At 63.6% G+C, this 25035-nt stretch overlaps 1 protein-coding gene and 1 long non-coding RNA gene across 2 annotated transcripts; one reads left to right on the top strand and one right to left on the bottom strand.

The window, feature by feature from the left end:
• The first annotated feature begins 37 nt into the window (after positions 1-37).
• RTL1 (retrotransposon Gag like 1) lies at positions 38-4509 on the top strand. The gene has a single exon (XM_016119516.2). It carries the CDS (start codon positions 59-61, stop codon positions 3983-3985), a length of 3927 nt encoding a protein of 1308 aa, XP_015975002.2. The 5' UTR covers positions 38-58; the 3' UTR covers positions 3986-4509.
• A 4528-nt stretch (positions 4510-9037) lies between these two features.
• LOC118600403 lies at positions 9038-24499 on the bottom strand. Its single transcript, XR_004950051.1, has 2 exons — positions 13253-24499; positions 9038-11403 (listed from the first exon to the last, which is right to left on the bottom strand). It is a non-coding gene; the product is annotated as an uncharacterized LOC118600403 (long non-coding RNA).
• Between the last annotated feature and the right edge of the window lie 536 nt (positions 24500-25035).

Genomic DNA, 25035 nt, shown 5'->3' with positions numbered 1-25035 from the left:
TGGCCAGACGCGTCACCACCTTACCAGTCTTCAGAGAACACTCCTCCCATCCGACGAAATGATAGAACCCTCTGAAGACTCATTTGAGACGATGATGGAGCGTAAGAATCCATCATCAAAACAAATGGAGTCCTCCGAGGGCTCATCCGGCGCCGCCATGGAGTCGTCAGGCGGCGGGGCGCAGGCGGAGGCAGGGCCGGCCGGCGGACCGGCCGGGGAAACGGAGGCGCTGCCCATTGATCTCCTCCAAGACATGGAGGGGCCATCCAGTGGCCCACTGACGGAAATAACGGATCCACCCAATGACCTACTCCAAGACCCGGAGGAGTCACACGGTGGTTCCCGCCAGGAGACGGGAGATCCGGTCGGCGAGGCACCTGGCGAAACGGAAGAAGCGTTAGGCTCTGCATGGGGGGGGCCGGACGAAGACGACGACAGCACTGACCTGGAGGCCGCGGGGCCGGGGCCGCGTCCCGAAGAGCTGACTGACGCCTCCACCGTGGAGTTCATGGCCATGGTCAGGTCCATCATCTCTCTGTACTTCCGCATGCAAGACCTCAGAGAGCAACAGAGGGTGGCGGAGGAGATCTTGATGAGAGGGGTCAGCGCGGGCCACCTGCCCATCCCGAAACCCTTCGCCGGGGACCGCAGAGAATACCACGAGTTCATCGTGCTCTGCCAGCTGATCTTACAGAGCTACCCCAGAATGTTCTACAGCGACCACCTGCGCGTGGGCTACATCATCTGCCACCTCACAGGCCTGGCCTTGGAATGGGCCAGAGCTCTGATAGAGGAAGACAGCCCCCTGATCGGGGACTTCCCGTCCTTCCTAGAGGCCATGTCTGACGTGTTCGAGTACCGGCAGGCGCTGCGCGTGGCCGAGGAGGCCATGTTCAACATCAGGCAAGGGGACCGCGCCGCCATTGACTACATCAATGAGTTCCAGGGCCTGGTACCCACCCTGGGCTGGCCGGACGAGGTCCTGCAGGCCCACCTGTGCCAGGGGCTCAAAGAGGAGATCAGGCACTATCTGTTCCGCGTCCCACAGCCGGACTCGCTGGACAGCCTGATCGTGCTGGTCCTGCAGATAGAAGAGAAGCTGGCGGAGAGACGGGCGATGCTCAGGCTGCCCCCCGAGGCCCGCCCGCGCAACCTGACCTGGATCGACTCACCTGCTCCGGAGAGGTGGATGGTCAGCAGCTGGCTGCCCTGCGAGGTGCACCCCACCATCGACCGGGACCACCTCTTCCTGCTGCTCATGGTGAGAGTGAGCCCTTACCACAGCGTGGCCGTCCAGGCCCTGGTGGACTCAGGGGCGGGCGCCAACTTCATGGACGAGCGGTTCGCCCAAGAGCACTACGTCGAGCTGTACGAGAAGCCCTACCCGCAGCCGATCCAGACCATGGACGGCTCGCTGATCGGCAACGAGCCCGTGTGGCTCTACACCGAGCCCCTGGTGTGCATCCACCAGAACCACCAGGAGCCCATCGAGTTCGACATCGTCCCGTCTCCCAACTTCTCCGTGATCCTGGGCATCAACTGGCTCCGCGTCCACACCCCCGAAGTCGACTGGGTCAAAGGCCGCTGCACCTTCCACTCTCCCTACTGCCTGAAGAACTGCTTCCGCCCGCCCCCGCCATGCCTCGCGCTGGAGAAGCATGCCATCAGCCTGCTGCCCGGACTGCCGCCCCAGTATTCCGACCTGGCCGACGTGTTTAACCCGAAGGAAGCAGATGATGAGACTTCCGACCAGCCAAGCTCAGACGGATCCGATGATCTTTCTGAATCAGAGCCCTCTGAGCTTCAGCAGGCTGGAGACAGTGATCACAGCGAGACCTTCTATGAGTGTCCCTCCTCCGCGCCTTGGGAACCTGTGGGTGCCGGGACGCAAGAGGGAGCCAGGCTGCGCGATGAGTACTGGGAGCTGCAGGACATGCTGACCGACAGACAGGACTACATACAGATGATTCCGGAACTGTTCGACCAGTTACACGGAGCGACATGGTTCACGAAGCTGGAGCTACGGGGGACCGTGGTGGAGGAAAGCATGAACATAAACCAGGCAGAGGATGTGTGGCGGGCGGCGTTCGGTCTGGAGCTCCAGGAGATGGAAAGCTACAAGCCCTTCCCCGTCTCCGCGGACCCCACCATCCCCCAGAGCGTGCTGCACTTCATCCTGAAGGACATGCTCGGCTACTCCGTGCTGTCCTACGGCCAGGACGTCCTCATCTACTCCATGAGCCAGGAGGAGCACCTCCAGCACGTGCGCCAGGTCCTGGTCCGCTTCCGGCACCACAGCGTCTACTGCTCCCTGGACAGGAGCCAGTTCCACCGGCACACGGCCGAGTTCCTGGGGTTCGTCATCACCCCCAAAGGCGTGAAGCTAAACAAGAGCATCGTGACCACCGTGACGGGCTACCCCATCCCCGGCTCCAAGAAGTCCCTGCGCCACCTGATCGAGTTCATCTTCCCCTACCGCCACTTTGTCGAGCGCTTCACCATCATCACCGAGCCCCTGGTGCGCCAGCTGCTGACCAGCAAGCCCTTCTTCTGGGCGGATGAGGAGCAGGAGGCCTTCGAGTGCCTGAAGCGGGCTTTCCGCAAGGCGCCCCTCCTCCACCACCCCAAGCCCCAGAACCCCTTCTACTTGGAAACGGGCGTCACCAAGACAGCCCTGCACGCCACCCTCGTGCAAGTCGATGACCAAACGGGCAAGAGGGTCTCCTGCGCCTTCTACTCGCGAAACATCTCCCCGATCGAGGTCGAGTACTCTCGGCTGGAGATGAAGATCCTTCCGATCCGGGCTGCCTTCATGGTGTGGTGCCGCTACCTGGAGAACACCGAGGAGCCCATCATGATCCTTCTGGACGAGGAGGACCTGGCCTCCCTGAATGATGACAGGCTCACCGCACTTCTCCCCGGGCACTGGGTGTATTTCTTCTCTCACTTCCACTTCGACGTCATGGAGCAGCCCGGGCAAGACCGTGGCCGGCCCCTGCCGCCCGTGAGGAACCCCAGCGGCGGGCCCTTCCGGCCCCGAGACGCCGCCCGGCCCCTGCTGCTCCGCACCGCCCGAGGACCCGCCAGGGGTGCGGCCCCGGAGTCCGGGGAGGAAGACGGAAACGAGGACGCGCCTCTGCAGGAGGAGCCCCGCGGGCAGACCCTCCAGCAAGAGTTCCTGTCTCGCATCCCGGCCGACCAGATCCTCAGCAGCCTCCTTGCCCACCTCAGCGTGGCCCAGATCAGGGCGGTCATCCTGCACTTCTTCCGCGGCCTGCTGTTCTGGAAGAACGCGCTGGCCGTGGCAGCCCTGCTGGTGATGCTGAAGGCCAGGCAGCGCCTCCCGCTGCCGCCCGCGCACGCCCTGGAGCTGGCTCGGCCGCCGGCCGGGCGCTCCCTGCGCCTCGTCCTGGACCCGGCCCTCCTGGCGAGCCGCGGCGTTGCCTCGGCCTTCGCCTGGCTGCTGCCCCACGTGCCCCGGCTCCTGGGGGCTCGCGTCGTCCCCTCCGGCGAGCGGGCGCGGCGGGGCGTCCTGCGCCTCACGCCCCAGCTCTGGATGAGGCTGTGCGAGCGGCTGGGCGTCAGGGTCACCCTGGGAGGGGGAGCCCGCCCCCCCACGCGCGGGCGCCGCGCTCTGGAGCTGCACGTCGTCGGCGGCGGTGCCGTCTTGCGAGACGCCCTGCAAGACGACCTGCAACGTTACCGACAGAGTGGCCTGCATGACGGCCTGCAAGACACCTCGCAGGACGCGCAGGGCGACGACGTGCAGGCGGGCCCCGCGGCCCTCGGCCTCCTACACGCCCGCCTGCGGGGCGCCCTCGGGCGGCCCGCCCCGCCCCTCCAGGAGCGCGCGGCCAGGGCCCTGGCCCGCTTCCTGGCCCTGATCTGCGCAGAGGCCTCGGGCCCCAGCGGGGAAGGGCGGCCCAGTGAGGGCGCCCAGCTGCAGGAGCTCCCCGACGAGGACGCCGACATGGGCGGCCGCTGAACACGCCTCGCCCGCCGCCAGCCCTCCTCGCCTCCGTCCCCAGCACCCCGTGCGACCTGCCTCCGCCTCCCCGTGCCTCAGCCTGCTTCGTTCGGACCCCGTGCCCCTCCCGACTCAAGGGCAACCCACTCGAGAAGGGCAACGACTTCTTCAACTCATCAACCAGCAACATCATCAGTGCCAACAGACTACCTAGTCACCAGAGACCCAGAGCCAGCTCAGGGCTACACATTCCGTCTTAAGTCTCCAGGGCCCAGGCGCACCGCCGGGGAGTGACATCAATGAGAGGAGAGAGCAGTGATGAGCGGGAAGGGACCCCGTGACCCCAGGCTGGGTGAAGCAGGCACCGCGGATGCAGCCAAGCAAGCGGATGTCAGGCGCCCGCCCCCCGGAGCGACGCGCGGCCGCCTCGCGCAACCCTGGGACACTGACCTTGGGTGCTCCACTGACTTCTTCTACCTCCATCACCGGTGCTCCTGCTCCCCCGAGCCCCCACCCCCGCGTCTTGTGGTGTGCCGTGGTGCCTCCCCCACCCCGCCACCCCCTGCAAAGCAAGCCACCCCCACCGTCCGGCCCAGACCCCGCCTCACTGACTGCCTGACCCTGGCGCTGCCCCTTACCTGGGTGCCGTGCTCCACGGGACGTCCCCACGTACCAGTACTTACCGGACCTGCACCCTCGAGAGTCCCTGTGACTGCACGGGACCCTGAGGGGCTCCCTACGCCCCTCCCAGGACTGATGGCGCAGGGGCCCGCAGGCCCACGAAGGAGGGACGGACTCCCAGAGAGACTGAGAGGGTCCGAGGCCCCCGGCGGCCTGTGCCGAGTCCCTGAGCATCCCTGCCAGACCCCCCTGCTCTCTGCCATGGGGAGGAGCCCCTTCCTCAGCCTCCCCTCTCACCGTTTCCCGCCCCCAAAATAAAGCAGAATAAATGATTATCTGACTTCGTGGTTTGTTCCGAAGGTAGAGGGTGGGGAGCAGGCAGGAAGTAAGAGGGGGCAAGTGGTGGGTGCGGGAGAGGATGGGTAGGTCGGGGGCGGGCTGGGCTCTCCCCAAAACAGGCCCCACCTGGCTCCCGACACACCATCCAGGGGGCACGGGGGATGGGGGAGACACTGGGAGCTGCCTCTTCCTGAGGATCCAAAGTAAGGACCCCAGTAATCCACGTCCTACCTGCCCACTCGGGGTGTGAGAACCACCCGGCTCCCCACGATTCTCCCGCCACCCCCCACCAGCAGGGACGGCCGAGCCACACTGTCCTCAGGTGGCGGAATGTCCCTCCCGAGGCGAACTCCCTGAGAAGGCAGAGAGGGCCTCAAGGGAGCAAGGACGGCAAGGAGGGTGGCCCTCGGGGACCCAGGGCTCACTCACACCACAGCCGGCTCTCACCTACCGGGGCGCCCCGCCCGGCCCTGGGCCCAGCCGCCCAGTGGCAGCCTCCGATCTCGAAGAGCACCCTGCCCCCGGCCCTGCGCACTGGGGCGCTGAGCACTGAGGACGGACGCCAGCCGTCCGCAGCGCGACCCGGAACCTCGGTGGAAACGAGGGCCCGGTGACGGGCAGGTCCGCGCCCCGGGCCCCAGGCGCGCCCCCCGACTGCCGAATCTGCCCCCGACAGCGGCACCGTGAGACCACCACGCAGATCTCAGGTCGGACGGTCAGGGGTGCCATGGGGGCCTGACTTCCCGTCTCCCCACAGCTCCCCATCCTGAGGACCCCGAGTTCTGTGCCCTCCCCGGCCCTACTCTGGTCTCATCCCCTGAGCCTTCACTGGTCCCCAGGGGTGACCAGCCAGTGCCCACCCAGCCACCGGTTGGAGGCGTCCAACCCCGACGACAGCACCGAGGGGCCATGGGCAGGACCCCAAGTTCAGATCCAGGGGCTCAGCCGCAGCTCCGGGCTTCCCCCCACCCCGCCCATGGGCTCAGCCGCAGCTCCGGGCTTCCCCTCACCCCACCCAGACCCCCGCTGGCTGGCTGCACCCCCCTCTCCCAGCCTCGGTTTTCTCATCTGTCACTGGGACCTGTCAGGGCTCCTGTGACCACCCAAAGGGCCACCAAGGGAATGCCGGGCAAGGCCAGCACGCGGCCTCCCTGACCTCCACCGCCATCCACGCACGGACTTTCGATGCCCGCATCCGGGATAAACTCAGGGAACCGCACGGCCCAGTGGGAGGCCGACATGCGGGCGGCCAAGCGGTCCGGAACACAGCCGGGCCGAGCCCTCTCACCCCGGCCCCTCCACCCCACCACGCCCACCCCATGCACCTACGGCCGGACAGCCCGGCACCCCCTCAAAACAGCTGGTTGTGCCGTGGCCCTGGGGGCCACATCTGTCTGCTGAACCCCGAGAGCAGCCCCAAGAGGCCACGGGCAAGTCCCACGAGCCAAGGTCAGGGGCTCAGGTGCAAGAACCCCAGCACCCCCCTTAGTGGCCCAACGCCGACTTGCCGGGTGACCCTGGCTAACGCTGTCCAGTCCTCAGGCCCGTGTCCCCCATCATCAAGGGGAGATGTGGCGAGAGCTGACAGGAGTTCTAGGGGCCACGGGCCCTGCGAGGGCCCCTCGTTCCCCAAGTCCCTTCCGGTACCAGGTGACACTCTCTTCCAGGGCCCCCTGGTCCCCTGGAATGAACTTCCTGAGGTCATGATGGAGGGGGCCACTCCCAGCACTGGCCCTTCGCTAAGGCCACCCTGGGGTCCCAGAAGCTGGACACCCCCTGGGCAAACTTCTGTGCCTGCTTGGTGGGAGCCCCTCTGGGTGACTGGGGGAATGGGCGGGTGACCCCTCACGTCCCTGCAGACCCCACCGGCTCAGCTGGAGGGGCAAGGGAGCCACCTCCAGGCTAAGGCCAAACAAAGAAACTGTCATGCACGCAGCCCCCCACGATGGGGGGTCCATCACCTACCGGGGTGCGGACATCTTCCACAGTGATGTGCACACATGTGTGCACACGTGCACATGTACACACACATGCGCACACACACAGGATGACCAGCGGGCTGACAGCATGACAGTGGCCGCTGCTCCTTACACTGGCAGACAGCGATGTCCTGGCCTCACTGGGTCCCCTGCTCCCACCCGGCCAGAGGGGACTTAATCCCCATTTACAGAGAAGAGAGGCAGCCCCCAGGCCAAGGAAAACGAATGACAAGGCAAAAACATTGGGTGACGAGGTCCCTGCCTTCCTATAAAAAGAGTTTAAAAATACAACACCAACCTTTTTTCTCCTGGAAAGATAAAAATGAGTTAGTATTAAATGATATGCTGGGTTATGACATCATGGCCACCACAAGGAAGGTAAAATTTCAAGACAAGCATGTTTACTCTGAACAACAGGTGCCCAGCACAGAGGCACACAGCCACGCCGGGCCACGCCTGAGTGTGCCCGTGATCCACCCCCTAGCACACAGCGACGCCAGGCCACACCTGAGTGTGCCCGTGATCCACCCCCCAGCACACAGCCACGCAAGGCCACGCCGGGCCACGCCTGAGTGTGCCCGTGATCCACCCCCCAGCACACAGCCACGCCGGGCCACGCCTGAGTGTGCCCGTGATCCACCCCCCAGCACACGGCCACGCAAGGCCACGCCAGGCCACGCCTGAGTGTGCCCGTGATCCACCCCCCAGCACACAGCCACGCCGGGCCACGCCTGAATGTCCCCGTGTCCCACCCCACAGCACACGGCCACGCCGGGCCACGCCAGGCCACACCTGAGTGTGCCCGTGATCCACCCCCCAGCACACAGCCACGCAAGGCCACGCCGGGCCACGCCTGAGTGTGCCCATGACCCACCCCCCAGGTCACTGGCATCCGCTGATCTCTGTCACCATCCAAGGGACCAGGGGGCCCTTGAGTTCAACCCCACCCCCGCCTCCCAGCCCCTGCACAGATGCCTCGAGCGCTCCGGCCTCCAGGCCAGGGCCGGACTCTGAAATGTGTGACAGCGCACGCAGCTGACGGCTACTCGCCGCTCAGCTCGGACTGGCCAGAGGTCCAGTCAGGGCTCCTAAGGCAGCGTCCGTGCAGGGGGCGATGGGAGCTGCAGAAGAGGGACGTCCCCTCCACGCCCAGGACCCTCCGCTGACCAACGCGCATTGCCAGGAAGGGGCTGGGACCCCGACGGCGACCCCTGCCCTGACCCCTGACGGGGTCTTCCTGAGCAAACAGGGATTCGTTTCCGAAATGCCTTCCGCCTGAGATCTCACACGGTCGCCCGGACAGCCGCACCCGGGCCTCCGCGGAAGGCCAGGGTGAAGCACCCCTGGAGCCCCGGGGTCTGCAGAACCACCGTCCCGAGTGTCACACGCCGTCCGCTCCTGAGCTCCCTCTAGCCCACGGGGTGCCACCGAGCGGGGCACCCGCAGCCCGCACCGAGGCCCTCCGTGGCGGGACCTCCAGCCCCGCCACGCACGCCCCGCTCCGGCCCGTTCCCCCGACAGCCGTGCACACACGACACATGACACACTCCGTGTCTCCGTGAAGCCGCCCGCCCTCGCCACGCCCGCCCGCCTCGCACCCTGCCCGCCAACGCGCGGAGGGCCAGAGGTGCGAAGGTGGACACCGGGAGCCGGGCTAGGCGGGGGCGGGGGCGGAGGGCGGGCAGCCGGGCAGGGACGGGGCGGGGCGCGGGACGCTTAGGTCCTCTGACGTTTCTCGCTGCGGGCAAGGCCCCCCGCCCCTGCCACCCACCCGCCTAGGCTGGCTGCATGGCTGGTTAGTGGGTTAAGGATTCCACGGGCACAGGGGCTTGACACAGGTCACCTCCCACCATGCACCCAAGTTAGTGGGGGACACAGAAGACAGAGGCCGTGGCCCATTAGGGGGACCCTGGTCTAGCTCCTCGGGCATCGGGCTGGGCGGGGCTGAACAAGGGGAAGATCGGGGCATCTGCCGACGGCTTCTGGCTGAGGGAGGCAGGACGCAGAGTCAGGAGCCCGGGGGCAGCGGGGGCGTCTCCGCATCGGGCTTAAGGAGAGGGGGAGCGGCCGCCTGTGAAGGGCCTCAGCCTCCTGGTCACGACAGAGGCCTGGGTAGAGGCTAAGACCCCTCAAGGAGACCGCCCTCCGGCGGCGGCGGGCACGGTCAGCTTGCTCGGTCCAGGCCCCCCGCCCCCCGTCCTAAGGACAAAGGGCACAGTCTCTGCAATGTCTGCCTGGCTGTCCTGGGAGCGGGGCCCCCTCAGGGGGCTCCCCATGGGAGCACAGCACAGCCCCGCCAGGTGGGAGAAGCCCCAGGACACACCATGAGCCACCTCTGGCCTGTCTGCCCCTGGCCACCAAGTCAGAGGGTGGCCTTGGGCCCAGCCGTGGGGCATGTCCCACTGGGGGCACGGCCTTGCCCCCTCCGAGGAGGGGGTCTCAGAGATGGCCGGCCCCAGGGCGCCCCTCCAGGACCTCGGGGAGCTGCACGGGAGAGAGAGGGAGGAGCATGCCGGGAGGGGCAGGCGGGCAGGACAGGGCGACGCGCCCCGAGCAGCCAGGGGTGCAGAGGAGGGCCCGGGGCTGCGCTGGCTGAAGGGGGTGAAGAAAGGCATCATCTAGGCGCTGGGTAACTGGCATCAACTCCTGGATGAGGCCGTTCTCACCCCCCTCCTACTTGTTACGGCCGAAACCCTCCTCCGGGAAGCGCAGAGCAAGGGCCCCACCGGCGGATGGGGCGCCTGCTGCTAGTGGTTAGAGCAGCGACAGCAGGGGACAGCCAGCCCAGGCAGCACAGCCCACTGCGGGGACCCGCCTTCCCCGCCCGCCCTGCCCTGCTGCTGCCGCCGCCTCCGGCCCGGGCCCGGGGCTCCCTGAGCGGGGCTCCAGGACAGGTGTCCGGAAAACGGTGGGGAGGGAGGGGCCAGGCCGCAGAGGGGGGGACACCGGTGGTGGGGGGAGCATGCCCGACACCCACACAGCGCTGCGAGGGGACGTTGGGGTCGGGCCCCGCCCCGGCGCGGCTTTCTGCTCCCCGCACGTTCCCTGCCTCACCCTGTGCATCTGAAACGGGGATCCGGGGGCACCTCTGGGGCCCAAGCAGTCTCCCCGGGAAAGAAGTGGGTGAGGGGTTGCCTAGGGCCGGCGGGGAGGGGCACGGGGCGCGCGGGGCGATAGCGAAGGGCCATGGGATTTCTTTTGGGGGTGAATGGAATGTACGAAACTCAGCCGTGTCGGGGATCACGCAGACCTGTGCGCACACTACAAGCCAGCGCCCCGCGCCCCTGGGTGGGTCGTACGCAGTCGTTTAGGACGAGCTTGCTTGCGCCTGCACCCGCGCCTGCCCGCCGCGTCCTCCTCCGCCACCGCTGGCCTCAGCCCCAGCTCACCCGCCGGCAGCACCTGCGGCCCGTGGCCAGCAGACACCAAGCACCCTGAGGAGAACCGGGCGTGGAAGGGGGGAGGGCGCGCACGCGGGGAAGGGGCCCAACTGACACCGGGTGGGGGAGGGGCGCGCCGCATGAGTGGGGGACTCGGCGGGACATGCACAGCGAGGGGCTCCATGCGACACGTGGGTGGGGGGGCACCGTATGACACACGAGGGGCCGAGGGGCTCTGCGTGACACATGGGGGGGGCTCAGTGTGACACGTGGGAGCTTACTGTGTGGCACGCGAGTGGGGGACTCGGTGTGACTCACAAGGGGGAGCCTTGGGGGGGTACATGGGTGAGGAAGGGCCCTACGTGGCTGGGGTGGGGAGGCTCAGCGTGACACATGGGTGTGACAGGAGCTCACCACGAGACATTAGCTTGACACGGACTCCGTGTGACACGTGTGTAGTAGAGAAGCTCTGGGTGACAGGCGGGTGTGGCAGGGGCTCAGTGTAACTCCTGGGTGGGAGAGAGAATGGGTGTGGCGGGCTGCAGGCACACGTGTGACACGAGCAAGGGGCTCACTGTGACCCATGGGCAAGGGAGGTGCTCCACGTGCACACGAGGGGAGGGAGGGCTCCGTGTGACCTGAGGGGGGAGGCTCAGCGTGACACATGGGTGTGACAGGGGCTCAGCGTGACACATTACTTTGACACAGGCTCAGTGTGATACGTGAGTGGCGGAGGGGCTCTGGGTGACATGTGAGTGTGACAGCTCAGTGAACACGTTAGTTGGACAGGGGCTCACGTGACTCACAAGTGAGTAGAGGAGCTCTAGGTGACACTTGGCTGTGACAGCTCAGCGTGACAGTGATCGGGAAGGGGCTCAGTGTGACACATGGGTGTGACAGCTCAGTGTGACACATGGTTGTGACAGGGGCTCAACGTGACACATGCAGAGTGGAGGAGCTCAGTGTGACACATGGGTGCGACAGGAGCTCAGCGTGATGCATCTTTTGCACAGGGGCTCAGTGTGACATGAGTGAGTGCTGGAGAGGCTCTGGGGGATGCCAGGTGCTTCAGGGGCTCTGAGTGACACATGGGTGTTACGGGGGTTCACTGTGACACCTGTGTATGGGAGGGGCTCTGGGTGCCACGTGAGTGTTGCAAGGGCTTGGTGTGACACAGGGGCGTGACACATGGGTGTGACAGGGGCTCAACGTGACACATGTCGAGTGGAGGAGCTCTGGGTGACACATGGGTGTTGCAGGGGGTCTGAGTGACACGAGTTTGACACTAGTTCAGTACAACATGTGAGTGGTCGAGGGTCTCAGTGTGACACATGGGTGTGACAGCTCAGTGTGACACACGGGTGTGACAGGAGCTCAGCGTGACACGTTAGACACTGGCTCAGCTTGACACGTGAGCAGTGCAGGTGCTCGGGGTGACACGTGAGTGTGACAGCTCAGTGTGACACCTTAGTTGGATGGGCTCAGTGCGAAACGAGCGAGTGGGGAAGGGGCTCTCAGTGGGTGTGACAGGAGTCAGTGTGACGCCTGTGTGTGAGAGGGGCTCTGGGTGACACGTGTGCAGAAGAGGGCTCAGTGTGACACATGGGTGTGACAGGAGTCAGTGTGACATAGTGAGACAGGCACTCGGCAGGGTGCGAGAGTGGAGGAGGGGCTCAGGGTGTCCCGTGCATGAGGAAGGTGCTCCATGTGGCGCATGGCTGGGGGAGGGACTCGATGCATCCCACTGGTGAGGGGGCAGCGTGTGACAAGTCGGGGAGGGGCCCCGTGTGGCACCTGAGAGAGGGTGTGGCTCCGTGTGACACGCGGGCGAGGGACTCACCGTGACAAGCCACACGAGCGAGGAGAGTGCTGAATGCGACACGTGGGTGTGACAGGGGCTCCGCGCGGCACCGTGAGGGACTCGGCAGGGCGCAGAGTGGAGGAGGGGCGCAGGGAACGGGGGCGGGGCGTGGCGGGTAGATGGGAAGGGCCTGTGTGTGACACGGGCGGGGTGAGTGCGCCGTGACTCACGGGGGGGCGGGGGAACAGGAACTCCGCGACAAGAGGTGAAGAAGGCGCTCCATGTGGGGGACCAGCCGGGGGGACACACAGATGAGTGCGGGGCTCGGTGTGACCGGAGCAGGGGAAGGGCTCCGCGTGACACAGGGCGGGGAGGGAGAAAGGGTGTGGCAGGGTGCGGGCACGCGTGACACAAGGGGCTCGCTGTGACCCATGGGCGAGGGAGGTGCTCCACGTGCACACGAGGGGAGGGAGGACTCCGTGTGACCTGAGTGGGGAGGCTCAGCGTGACACATGGGTGTGACAGGGGCTCAGTGTGGCACATGGGTGTGACAGGGGCTCAGCATGACACATGGGTGCGACAGGAGCTCAGTGTGACACATTAGTTTGACACTAGCTCAGCATGACACATGAGCAGTGCAGGTGCTCTGGGTGACACGTGAGTGTGACAGCTCAGTGTGACACATTAGTTGGATGGGGCTTGGTGTGAAACAAGTGAGTGGTGGAGGGGCGGAGCGACACATGGGTGTGGCAGGGGCTCAGTGTGACACTTGTTTAGAAGAGGGCTCGGTGTGACACAGGGGTGTGGCAGGGGCTCAGTGTGACACTTGTTTAGAAGAGGGCTCGGTGTGACACAGGGGTGTGGCAGGGGCTAAGTGTGACACTTGTTTAGAAGAAGGCTCAGTGTGACACAGGGGTGTGACTGCTCAGTGTGACACAGGGGTGTGACAGGAGCTCAGCGTGATGCATCTTTTGGACAGGGGCTCAGTGTGACATGAGTGAGTGCTGGAGAGGCTCTGGGGGATGCCAGGTGCTTCAGGGGCTCTGAGTGACACATGGGTGACAGGAGCTCAGTGTGACGTAGTGAGAAAGGGACGCAACAGGGTACAAGAGTGGAGGAGGGGCTCTGAGTGACACATGGGTGTTACAGGGGTTCAGCGTGACACCTGTGTATGGGAGGGGCTCTGGGTGCCACGTGAGTGTTGCAAGGGCTTGGTGCGACACAGGGGCGTGACACATGGGTGTGACAGGAACTCACTGTGACACCTGTGTAGGGGAGGGGCTCTGAGTGATACGTGGATGTTGCAGAGGATCATTGAGACACAGGCGGTGACGAGCTCACTGTGTGTGACACATTAGTTGGACAAGGGTTCGGTGTGACATAAGAGTGAGTATGGGGGGCACTGGGGGACACATGGGTCTGACAGGAGCTTAGTGTGACACATGGGTGTGACAGGAGCTCAGTGTTACACAGTGATCAGGAAGGGGCTCTGGGTGACACATGGGTGTGACCTGAGCTCAGTGTGACACATGGGTGTGACAGTGGCTCAGTGTGACAGACACAGTGACCAGGAAGGGGCTCTGGGTGACACATGGGTGTAACAGGAGCCTAGTGTGACACATGGGTGTGACTGGAGCTCAGTGTTACACGGTGACCAGGAAGGGGCTCTGGGTGACACATGGGTGTGACAGGAGCCTAGTGTGACACATGGGTGTGACAAGCTCCGTGTGACACATGCGTATGACAGGGGCTCAGTGTGACACAGTGATCAGGAAGGGGCTCTGAGTGACACATGGGTGTAACAGGAGCTTAGTGTGACACATGGGTGTAACAGGAGCCTAGTGTGACACAGGGGTGTGACTGGAGCTCAGTGTGACACATGGGTGTTACTAGGGCGCTGGGTGACACATGGGTGTGACAGGAGCTTAGTGTGACACATGGGTGTGACTGGAGCCTAGTGTGACACATGGGTGTAACAGGAGCCTAGTGTGACACATGGGTGTGACAGGGGCTCTGGGTGACACATGGGTGTGACCTGAGCTCAGAGTGACACATGGGTGTGACAGGGGCTCAGTTCGACACAGTGATCAGGAAGGGGCTCTGAGTGACACATGGGTGTAACAGGAGCCTAGTGTGACACATGGGTGTGACTGGAGCTCAGTGTGACACATGGGTGTTACTAGGGCGCTGGGTGACACATGGGTGTGACAGGAGCTTAGTGTGACACATGGGTGTGACCTGAGCTCTGTGTGACACATGTGTGTGACAGGAGCTTAGTGTGACACATGGGTGTAACCGCAGCTCAGTATGATACATGGTTGTGACAGGGGCTCAGTGTGACACAGTGACCAGGAAGGGGCTCTGGGTGACACATGGGTGTGACAGGAGCCTAGTGTGACACATGGGTGTGACAAGCTCCGTGTGACACATGGGTGTGACAGGGGCTCTGGGTGACACATGGGTGTGACCTGAGCTCAGAGTGACACATGGGTGTGACAGGGGCTCAGTTCGACACAGTGATCGGGAAGGGGCTCTGAGTGACACATGGGTGTAACAGGAGCCTAGTGTGACACATGGGTGTGACAGGGGCTCTGGGTGACACATGGGTGTGACTGGAGCTCAGTGTGACACATGGGTGTGACAGGAGCTTAGTGTGACACATGGGTGTGACTGGGGCTCTGGGTGACACATAGGTGTAACAGGAGCCTAGTGTGACACGTGGGTGTGACCTGAGCTCAATGTTACACATGGGTGTGACAAGAGCTCTATGTGACACGTGGGTGTGATAAGAGCTCTGTGTGACACATGGGTGTGACAGGGGCTCAGCGTGACACAGTGATCAGGAAGGGGCTCTGGGTGACACATGGGTGTGACCTGAGCTCAGTGTGACACATGGGTGTGACAAGAGCTCAGTGTGACACATGGGTGTGACAGGAGCCTAGTGTGACACGTGAGTGTGACAGGGGCTCAGCGTGACACGGTGAACAGGAAGGGGCTCTGTGTGACAGGCATGGCGAGGGACTCCACAGGATGCTTGCGTGGGGAGGGGCACAGCGTGACTAAGAAATGGGGGAGGGGCTCAGCATTAGACAGATTTGGAGGAGCTCGGAATGACATGTGGATGGGGGAGCTCGGTGTGACCCTGAGGTGGGGACTCGGTGTGACATACATGGGTGTAGAAGGAACTCCACGCACCACAGCAGTGAGAAACGGACTTGGCGTGGGTCGTGGGTGGAGGAGGGGCTCGGAGACACGTGGGTGGGGGAGGGGCTAGTGTGACGCAGGCGTCTCAGGGTCTCGGCGTGACGTGTGGTTGGGAGAGAGTGATGTGAAGGTCGATGGGAAGGAGTTCCAGGTGACATGAGCAGAGGGTCAGTTCGGTGACACACGCAGTGCGGTGTGACGTGAGTGTGGGAGGGGCTCAGTGTGACGTGTGTGGGAGGGGCTCAGTGTGACGTGAGTGTGGGAGGGGCTCAGTGTGACGTGTGTGGGAGGGGCTCAGTGTGACGTGTGTGGGAGGGGCTCAGTGTGACGTGTGTGGGAGGGGCTCAGTGTGACGTGAGTGTGGGAGGGGCTCAGTGTGCCACATGTGTGGAAAAGCAGCTCCCCATGGTCCGTGGGTAAGGTACGCACACGAGCGTGACGTCTGAGTGAGGGGGCCCAGTGTGACACCTGGGTGAAGAGGTTCTCACGTGACGCGTGGGTGGGGGGCTCAGAGCTACGCACAGAGACCGGGCACTGTGTGACACACGGTGGCATGGACTCAAGTGAGACAAGGGTGGCGGGGCAGGTGGGACACTTGGCTGGAAGGTTCAGTGTGACCTGCGTGGGGGAGGAGCTTAACTGACAGGCCCCTCGGGGTGCTTTTTACCCGTGCGAGCATGCCAGAGGGGCAGCCCCGCCCCCAGGGCGTGCTGGGCAAGCTGGGGCAAGGTGGGACACCCAGGGACCCCCTCATCCCCACAGACCCCTGGGCCATCTGCACACACCACACTAATTCTGATTCAGAATCACATGGTAACCGCCAACGACAGTCCTAAAAGGCACAGGGGTTCTCCACCAGAGGCGGAATTCCAAACTAGCGATCCTGAAACTTCCGAAGACCCCTAAGGTCCCTAAAACGGGTCCACCCCAGTCCTGTAAGGAGATCTCTAAGACATTGAGCCACCACCACACCCCACAAGCCCACGTCCCCTCCCCTCAGACATCCGCGGAGTCTTCATGGACACCAGAGGGTCCCAGATCCCGGCTCTTCGAGACCTAGAAATGTCCAAAATGGTTACCTGACGACCAACTCCTGGCGGAGCAAAGACATTAAAATCAATAGACAAAACATCATCATGACTGTCATCATTTTTGGGAACAAAAAATACATTGTAACAGCCCGAAGTAGCAAGGACATAGCTCAGAATTTTACAATAAATTTTGCTTTCCAAAGAAGTCACCGCCTTGGCCACCATTTTCGATGTTACCCCAGAAGCCCCGCCCCTCACCTACCCCCAAGTCCCTCCCCCTCCCGAAACGCACGTGCTGCTCCCGACTCCGCCTGGAACCAGCCAAGGCCAAGCGATGGGAAGCGAAGGCCCTCCTCCCCCGACTTCCCGCCATTCACTCACTCATTCATTCACTCATTCATTCATCCATTTCAACTCTGGTGGACAGAGCACAGCACTGGGCCCTCGACCCTCCATCTGAGTTCTGACGCGCGACATTCAGGAAGCCTGCCTGAGCGTCGGTTTCACCGTCTACACAAGGGAATGATGACTCCGACACCAAGGGGTCTGGGTAGGATCGAATGGTGGCCAGCAAAGCGGACAGCGAGGAGGCTGGCCCGGAGGACGAGGTGCAGAGCGTGCCAAGGCTCCCGGGGGAGCAGGAATCGCGCCAGGGTCCTGGGAGGGGGGACCCTGCGGGGAAGCTGGGAGGGCCTGGGCTCCTGGCGCCATTTCTGAGATGTCAGCCACCAGCGGGCACGTGTAACCCCTCCTTCCAGGCCCTGCTCACGGGACCTCAGCGGAGCTCCCCTCCCCTGCCCCCTGCCCCGCGAGGTCAGATTTGCCTTTCTCTGCACCAAGTCCCCAGGCTCTCTGCCATCCGCCGGCTCCTGTGCGTCTCCCCGAGGCGTGCACTTTCAAGGGCAACGTCCGTTTACTCGATGCCTGGCACAGGGCCTGGCACACAGTAGACCTTCACCGAATGTGCAAACGAATGAATGAAAGCCTACCATGTACAAGGCCCTGGAGGCCAGATGAGCCCGAAGCGAGGATGATGGAGGTGAGGCAGATGATGGATGGGTGATGGCCAGGTCCACAGTGATGGAGATGAGATGCTGTGCCCAGGATGGCAGAGACCAGGTGGAGGGGAGGGCAGCCTGGGATGACCCGCCCACAGGGGAGGGAAGGGCCAGGCCCTGGGACCCAGCACTTGCAAGTGCCCATGAGCAGTGCTGGTGATGAGAGCCATGAGGATGGAGCCCACGGTGACAGACATGCGTGGGGCAGACCCACTGAAAGACTAGAGGGGGCGGGAGAGGAAGCCAGGACCCACGAGCTGGGCCAGGAAACCTAAGGGTCCAGGTGGGACTCAAATCAAGAGCCTTTAGAGTCACGGGCCAACCCAGCACGTGCTCACACCCCGCCCCGCCCACCTGCATTCTCAGAGCACCCATGGTACCGAAGTCTGGAAAACAGTCGCCACCCCCACAAGATGCTTGCCAGCGAGGAGCAGTGGACACCCCAGGACGGGGCAGGCAAACATTTTTGCTTGCCTGCCCCACGAAGGAATTTTGAAAAGCCACCTACCTCCCTGCCCACAGCCCAGCTTTTAATTGGCAACAAAGTTTCTGTGCCAAGTTTAAAGAGCTGCAACAATGTAACCTCCCGCATGCCACGTGACAGGTACCTACGTGACTTGTACAGATATTTGTCAAAACCTCAGAGCTGCAAATGCAGCTCATTCGATTTGTACACTCTCAAACACACTGGCAAACCAATCAGACAACAGACTTTCATCAGGAAAAGTCTGATGTCCTTGTGGGCGCTTCTCCACCCGCGTTGGTGGGTGCCTGCCTGCGCATCGCGAGGACGAACACCGCCCTCTGGATTCTGAACCCCAGGTCGATGCGGCCCCTGGGCGATGAAGGGTGTGGAGCACGGTGGGAACTGACCTGCATCCCGCAGCCTCTGGGCCGAGTGCACCGACGTCCTCCCGTCCGGGGTTCTGCTGAGCGCGGCGTGCAGCCGGGGTCTGGGAGGCCCATCTTGTCCCGAGGCCCCGGCCAGTGCCACTGGCTGGCGCACACCACAGGTGGCGGCTGGGGAGACCGGGGAGGCTGCAGAGCCGGGCACGGGACCCAGCCGCACCCACGAGGTGGCTCAGGGTCTTATCGTGAGGTGCCCTAAAAGCCGGGGTCTAAGGGGCGGGGCTGGTCAGAACCCCAGCCAAGGGGGTAGGAACTGGGAGGCTGTGGGAGAGGAAGACCCCCCTCTAGGACACAGGAGGGAGAGAAAATGACTGGGCAGAGCTGGGGGGTGGAGAATGGGGCAGCTCACGGGGGCGAGATCCCCCACTTGCGGCATCTCTGGCAATGCGGGCCGAGGGGGCGGGGGAAGAGTAGGGGGTCGGGGCCAAGGCCGCCGCTCTGCTGCCCACTGTGAGGGGACCAGACACGCAGATGGGCTAGCGGACACGCGGCCCACGCTAAGGGGCGTGTGGCATGGTGACTGCGGGCAGCGGGTCTCCCGGAGCAGGGGATGTGGGACTCACTCGGGGTGCCTGGGAAAGAGGGAGGGGGAGGGGGAGGGCCACTCCGTCTCACGCCACACACATCTGTCCGTCACACACGCATCACGCACAAGCACAGATCTGCACGCACACGCGTGCACACTCACACATGCACACGCACACACACACAGGCACACACAGGCATACATTCACCTGGTCCCAGGCCAGGGCCCCTGCACACGGAGACTCCCCTGAGCTGGGGTGACACCTGAACCCAACCTGGGGCAGTTACCGGGATGGGCACCTCCCTGGTGCTGGGGTGGCAGGGTGCAGCCTGGACTAGGGGCCCCAAATGGTGGGGACCCTCCGGAAGCAGCATGCTGGCCAGCCTCGGGGTCACGGCCAGTTCTAAGTAAAGGGAGGCAGGTTCCGGCCCAGGTAACGACCCCAACGGCCAGGTCTGGGGTGCACCAGGGGGCTCTGCCCTCAGCCATGTGGCCATCTCACCCCTGGGCACTGAGGTCCGGCCGTGCTGTTTCAGGAAAGGCCCCACCAGCCCCAGAAGGGAAAACCCAAGACCCCACGAATGTCTGCGCACCCCCAGAACGGCCTCGCCTCTGCCCGCGCCCAGGGTCCCGTCCCTGGCCCGGGACCGACGAGCACCCGGCGCACAGACAGCCACACCGCCACTCTCTCCCGTCAGTCACACACCAAGCAAACAGATAAAGTGCTTTGCAAAGTGCAGGTATATAGATAACATTCCACAACACCCGCCCCCCGCCCAGCCCACCCAGGGCAACTTGGGGTCCGGGGGCTCTGCCCACAGGGGCCCTCACTGCAGGGAGGCAGCCACGGGGCTGCGGACTGTCTGGGAAACGCACAGCCATCACGCTGGCTGAATAAACGGCTCCCTGCGGTGGGGGTCCCGCTCCTTAGCTGACTGATCCAGACACCTCGCTTGAATTTGGCATGACTCTCTGTGCCAGCTGGCCGCTACCCTGCCGCCCCGCACCGCGCCGTGCCGCCAGCCCACCTCCCCCCGCCCGCAGGTGGGCGCAGGCCCCACAGAGGGCCTCTGCCGCTCTCGCTGGGCACGGGGCTCGGGGGGGGGGGGGGTCCGAAGCGTCCCCCGAGGAGCATGGGGATGGCACTGTTAGGTGCACCGTCTCCGCAGGGGGCTCGTGAGGACGGCCCCCGTGCGAGGGGAGCCTGCCCGCACCGCACCCTGCCCCCAACTCGGGAACGGCAGCCACCAGTGGGGCTACGGGGAGCAGCACGGTCACCCGGGAGGAAACGGCTCCCTCCTCCCCGCTTCCTAAGCGCTGAGCTACGCGCGTCAGGGACGTTTGGGCCTGGCTTGGTGGGAAGGACGGTGGCCACGATCTCCTCCGCCTCAGTAGCCGCCTGCTGCCCTGCCACTGACCGAATTCGCCAGGTGGCGGCTACTCACAAAGCGTGAGTGGCGACTGCCACCTGCAAACATCCCTCCAACAAGCGGGAGGAAGACGGAGTGCGTGGCGGGGAAACCGAGGCACTGGGGGGAGGGTATCGGGGCCAACGTGTGGCGCGGCCTGGCTCCCCAGACTCCCAGGAGGGCTGCCCCCGCGCTGCGTCACCCGCGCCCGTCCGGGCGTCCTCGTGCCTCCGGTGCCGGCTGCTGGAAACGGGCGCCACCGCGGTCAGTCTGCCCCGGGAGACGGGTGTCCGGGCGCCAGGCCTTCCTGCTTCTGCTCTCGGGGCCGGCGACGGCAGGCGATCCGCGCAGCTCTCGGGCTCTTCCTGGGTCTCGGCAAAGTCGGAGGCAGCCGGGCTGGTCCCGTGGCCTCCAGAGAGAGGTCTGGTCCTGACGGCCACTGGGAACCAAGCTCTCACTCAGCCTCAGTGTCCTCATTCGTAAAACGCGTCTGGTGACTGGGGGGCCGCGAAGTGCCTCACGCTGAGGCGACGGCAGCACCCCCTGAAATCCGGTCTCCCCAACTTGGAGGGGGATCCAGTTCAACTCCCCCGCCCCGGAGTCTCAGCACAATGCCAAGCCCACTCCGGCGACGGCCGAGCACAGCGACCTTCCTGGGGGGCCGTTGGTGACGTCTGACCTAATGTGCTTAAGGGGCTCTGCTTGGTGACCGAGAGGTTCCATCGTGACCGCCGCCACCATTCCACTCCCTGAAGCTGACGACAGACGCCCCGCGTCCTCCGCAGACGTCACGAGTCCGGCGCGTCCGTGTCGCGTTCGGCTCCGGAGTGTGCTGCGGGGACATCTAAGACGTCGGGAACGAGCGAGTCTAACGAATGCCCGTGGTCGGAACTCGCCTCACAGCCTCACGGTACCGTGGTCGAAAGAAGCGCGTGGGGAGGCGGTCCTCTGAGACGTTCCTCCTTCGTTCCATCCACGGCCTTGAGTTCTAATTACCCATGGAAAAAAAAAGGGTTCATGTGCATAGTTCCAAATGCTAATGGATTTCCAGGAAATGTCACCGAAAGGAAGTTGGCACCGTTCAGATGTGTTTTCTCAAGAACCTTCGCCAGCCGCCCCCTCCGCCTGCAGACGCCCCTGCGTGAGGAGGTCCGATTCGGGATGTGCTGCCGTAGCTGCGTCTGAAGGGCGGACCCGACGATACTGGACTCCCAGAACCGCCAAGTCCAGAGGCCTCGGGGTCATCGTGTCCGGACCAAGACCCAGCGCTCCTCCCGAAGTCGCCGCTCCTCACCTCCTCACCTCTGTCTACTCAGGACGTCCTTATGGTTTCCGAGCAAGTCAGCGTGTGGGGCCCCATTCTTTTAACTGCCATCTCTCTCTCCAGCTTCATGGACGGTCCGTTGTCAACCACGTGTCTGAAGGACCATGGCGTGGTCAGGGTCTGCGGGGCGGGGTCCCGGCCTAACGTGTGGCCCCCTCTGGAAAGCTGCCGTCTCATGCCCACGCATTTGGGGGACCTCCCTAGATGTCCACTCCATGTCCACGCCCCTCACGATGGTCCGGCCGTGTCCCAGTGCCGACCTGATTGGACTTCCGTTGCTGGAAAGCGGCAACCAGATCTGGGCAGCCCCGAGGCCGCGGCTGCGTGCCGGGCTGGCACCTTCCCCTGGGAGAGGAGCTAAGCCGCAGAGACGAGCTTGGGTTACATTCCAGGGTCCAGCCAACTTGGCAGCCCCGCAGGTCAAGGCTGGTGCGAGGCCAGCCGCGAGTCCAGCTCCTCTAACAGGCATGAGACAGCGTTTGCTGCAGAGACACACACTCGCGGGCAGGATGTGTGGGCAGCGCCAACCCACGAGCCATGCTCGCTGGCGCCATGCTCTGCCCAACACCTTCTTCCTGCCAGGGGCCCCCAGCTCCGCCTCCTTCATCATGCACCTGGAGCCCAGCTTCCCGCAGAGTCCAAATGCTGCCTCCAACGCTGCTGACGGGCAGTGCGGCCATGGGCGGAGAACGGGGTCCCCTCTGCCATTCACAGTTTCGAGTCAAAACTCAACCACATTGAGTCCTGTCCAGCAAGTCCATGACCTTGAGGCTCTGCACATCTAAGCTTCATTAGAGGCTGAAGCTAGGATCCCAGCTCTAGAACATCAAGGGGTCCCCTTGTCATGGACATCTGAGCTTCATCAGAGTCTGGTGTTGGGGTCTCAGTTCTGGGTCATCAAGGGACCCCGATATGGACATCCAAGCATCATCAGAGGCTGGAGCTGGGGTCTCAAATTCTGGGCCAGTAAGGGGACCCCACTGTGGACATCTGAGCTTCATCAGAGTCTGGTGTTGGGGTCTTAGTTCTGGGCCATCAAGGGACCTCAATATGGACATCTGAGCTTCATCGAAGGCTGGATCTGGGGTCTCAGTTCTGGGCCATCGAGGGGACCCCAATGTGGACATCTGAGCTTCATCAGAGGCTGGAGCTTGGGTCTCAGTTCTGGGTCATCAACGAACCTCAATGTGGACATCTGAGTGTCATTGGAGGCTGGAACTTGGGTCTCAGTTCTGGGCCATCAAGGGGACCCCAGTGTGGACGTCTGAGCTTCATCAGAGGCTGGAGCTAGGGTCTCAGTTCTGGGCCATCAAGGGGACCCCAATGTGGACATCTGAACTTCATCGAAGGCTGGAGCTGGGGTTTCAGTTCTGGGCCATCAAGGGGACCCCAATGTGGACATCTGAGCTTCATCAGAGGCTGGAGCTGGGGTTTCAGTTCTGGGCCATCGAGGGGACCCCAATGTGGACATCTGAGCTTCATCGGAGGTCAGAGGTAGAATCTCACTTCTGGGCCATCGAGGGGACCCCAATGTGGATATCTGAGCTTCATCAGAGTCTGGCATTGGGGTCTTAGTTCCGGGCCATCAAGGGACCTCAATATGGACATCTGAGCTTCATCGAAGGCTGGAGCTGGGGTCTCAGTTCTCAGACATCAGGGGGACCCCAATGTGGCTATCTGAGCTTCATCGAAGGCTAGAGCTGGGCTCTCAGTTCTGGACCATAAATGGACCTCAATGTGGACATCTGCGTGTCACTGGAGGCTAGAGCTGGAGTCTCATTTCTTAGACTTCAAGGGGACCCCTCGACATGGACATCTGAGTGTCATTGGAGGCTGGAACTTGGGTCTCAGTTCTGAGCCATCAAAGGGACCCCAATGTGGACATCTGAGCTTCATCAGTGGCTGGAGCTTGGGTCTCAGTTCTGGGTCATCAATGAACCTCAATGTGGACATCTGAGTGTCATTGGAGGCTGGAACTTGGGTCTCAGTTCTGAGCCATCAAAGGGACCCCAATGTGGACATCTGAGCTTCATCGGAGGCTGGAGCTGGGGTCTCAGTTCTGGGCCATCAAGGGGACCCCAGTGTGGACATCTGAGGTTCATCGGAGGTTGGAACTGCGATCTTAGTTCTCAGACATCAAGGAGACCCCAATGTGGACATCTGAGCTTCATCGGAGGCTGGAGCTGGAGTCTCAGTTCTGGGCCATCGAGGGGACCCCAATGTGGACATCTGAGCTTCATCAGAGGCTGGAGCTGGGGTCTCAGTTCTGGGCCATCGAGGGGACCCCACTGTGGACATCTGAGGTTCATCAAAGGCTGGAGCTGAGGTCTCAGTACTAGGCCATTGACAGGACCCCAATGTGGACATCAGAGATTCATTAGAGTCTGGAGTTAGGGACTCAGTTCTGGTACACTGAGATGGCAGCTCATCATGGCCATCAAGGTTCACTGGAGGCTGGAGCTGGGATCTCGTCCTAGGACAACTAGGGGTCCCTCATTCTGGATACCTGAGCTCACTGCGAGTGTGGCTCTACGCACCACACGCCGGACTCTCCTGGACTGGCCGCCCCCTTGGCTGGGCAGGAACGCAGCTGGGTGGGGCCGTCTCCCCCTCGTCTCACCGCGGGGCCATCACTCAGCACCACCCGCGTCTCCCTCTCGGACGAGGCTCAGGTCTCCTCGGCTGGACGTGGCCATGGTCTCCAAGTGGTTCCTTCTCTCTGTGAAACTCCGCACTCATGGCTAGACTGGCCTGCAGGTCCCCTGAGGCGCCTCCATGTGGGGAGGGAAGGACGGCACCGGGGAGGAGGAGGAGGAAGCAGGAAGAGGAGATAGCGGCGTTGGTGGCAGTGGCGGCGGCTTTGGCGTGATGGTGACAATGGTGGCGGCGGCTTTGGCGTGACGGTGACGGTGGTGGCGGCTTTGGCGTGACCGTGACGGTGGCGGCGGCTTTGGCGTGACCGTGACGGTGGCGGTGGCGGCTTTGGCGTGACCGTGACGGTGGTGGCAGTGGCGGCGGCGGCGGCTTTGGCGTGACGGTGACGGTGACGGTGGTGGCGGCGGCTTTGGCGTGACGGTGACGGTGGCGGCGGTGGCGGCAGCCTGTCCCTTCCCGTGGAACACGAGTCCAGCTCGTCTGCTCCAGCAGAGCCAGGCGTGCAGCCTGGGACGCCGCGTGGACTCGGCTCCACATCCCTCTTGCCCTCGCTCCCTCCGCCCTCACCCAGCCCCGGCCACACGCTGCGGGCCGACGGCCGGACACCCCTGGGCTGGGCGGGGGTGTGCTCGGTGGCCATGCTCAGTGGCCACTCTGTCGATGGCTGATGGCCCAGGGTCACGGCCAGGCTGGACCTGCTTGGCGTGTACTCACCGTCAGTAGAAGAATGACAACTGCTCAGCCATGCCCCTGCCGTGACCCTGGGGATATGGGCGGTGGGCGGGACGGGCGGGGGGAGCCCCAGCCCTGAGGGCACCCCTCCAAGGCCCTA

This window comes from Rousettus aegyptiacus, unplaced genomic scaffold (assembly GCF_014176215.1).
Source record: "Rousettus aegyptiacus isolate mRouAeg1 unplaced genomic scaffold, mRouAeg1.p scaffold_m13_p_3, whole genome shotgun sequence".
In the NCBI taxonomy this organism is placed as follows: Eukaryota; Metazoa; Chordata; class Mammalia; order Chiroptera; family Pteropodidae; genus Rousettus; species Rousettus aegyptiacus.
Note: the sequence above shows the minus strand (reverse complement) of the source record. Positions and strands in the feature narration are given on the sequence as shown.

What these genes read in the sequence shown, in the direction of transcription:
- RTL1 (XM_016119516.2), top strand. Translation starts at nt 59, where the DNA reads ATGATAGAACCCTCTGAAGACTCATTTGAGACGATGATGGAGCGTAAG.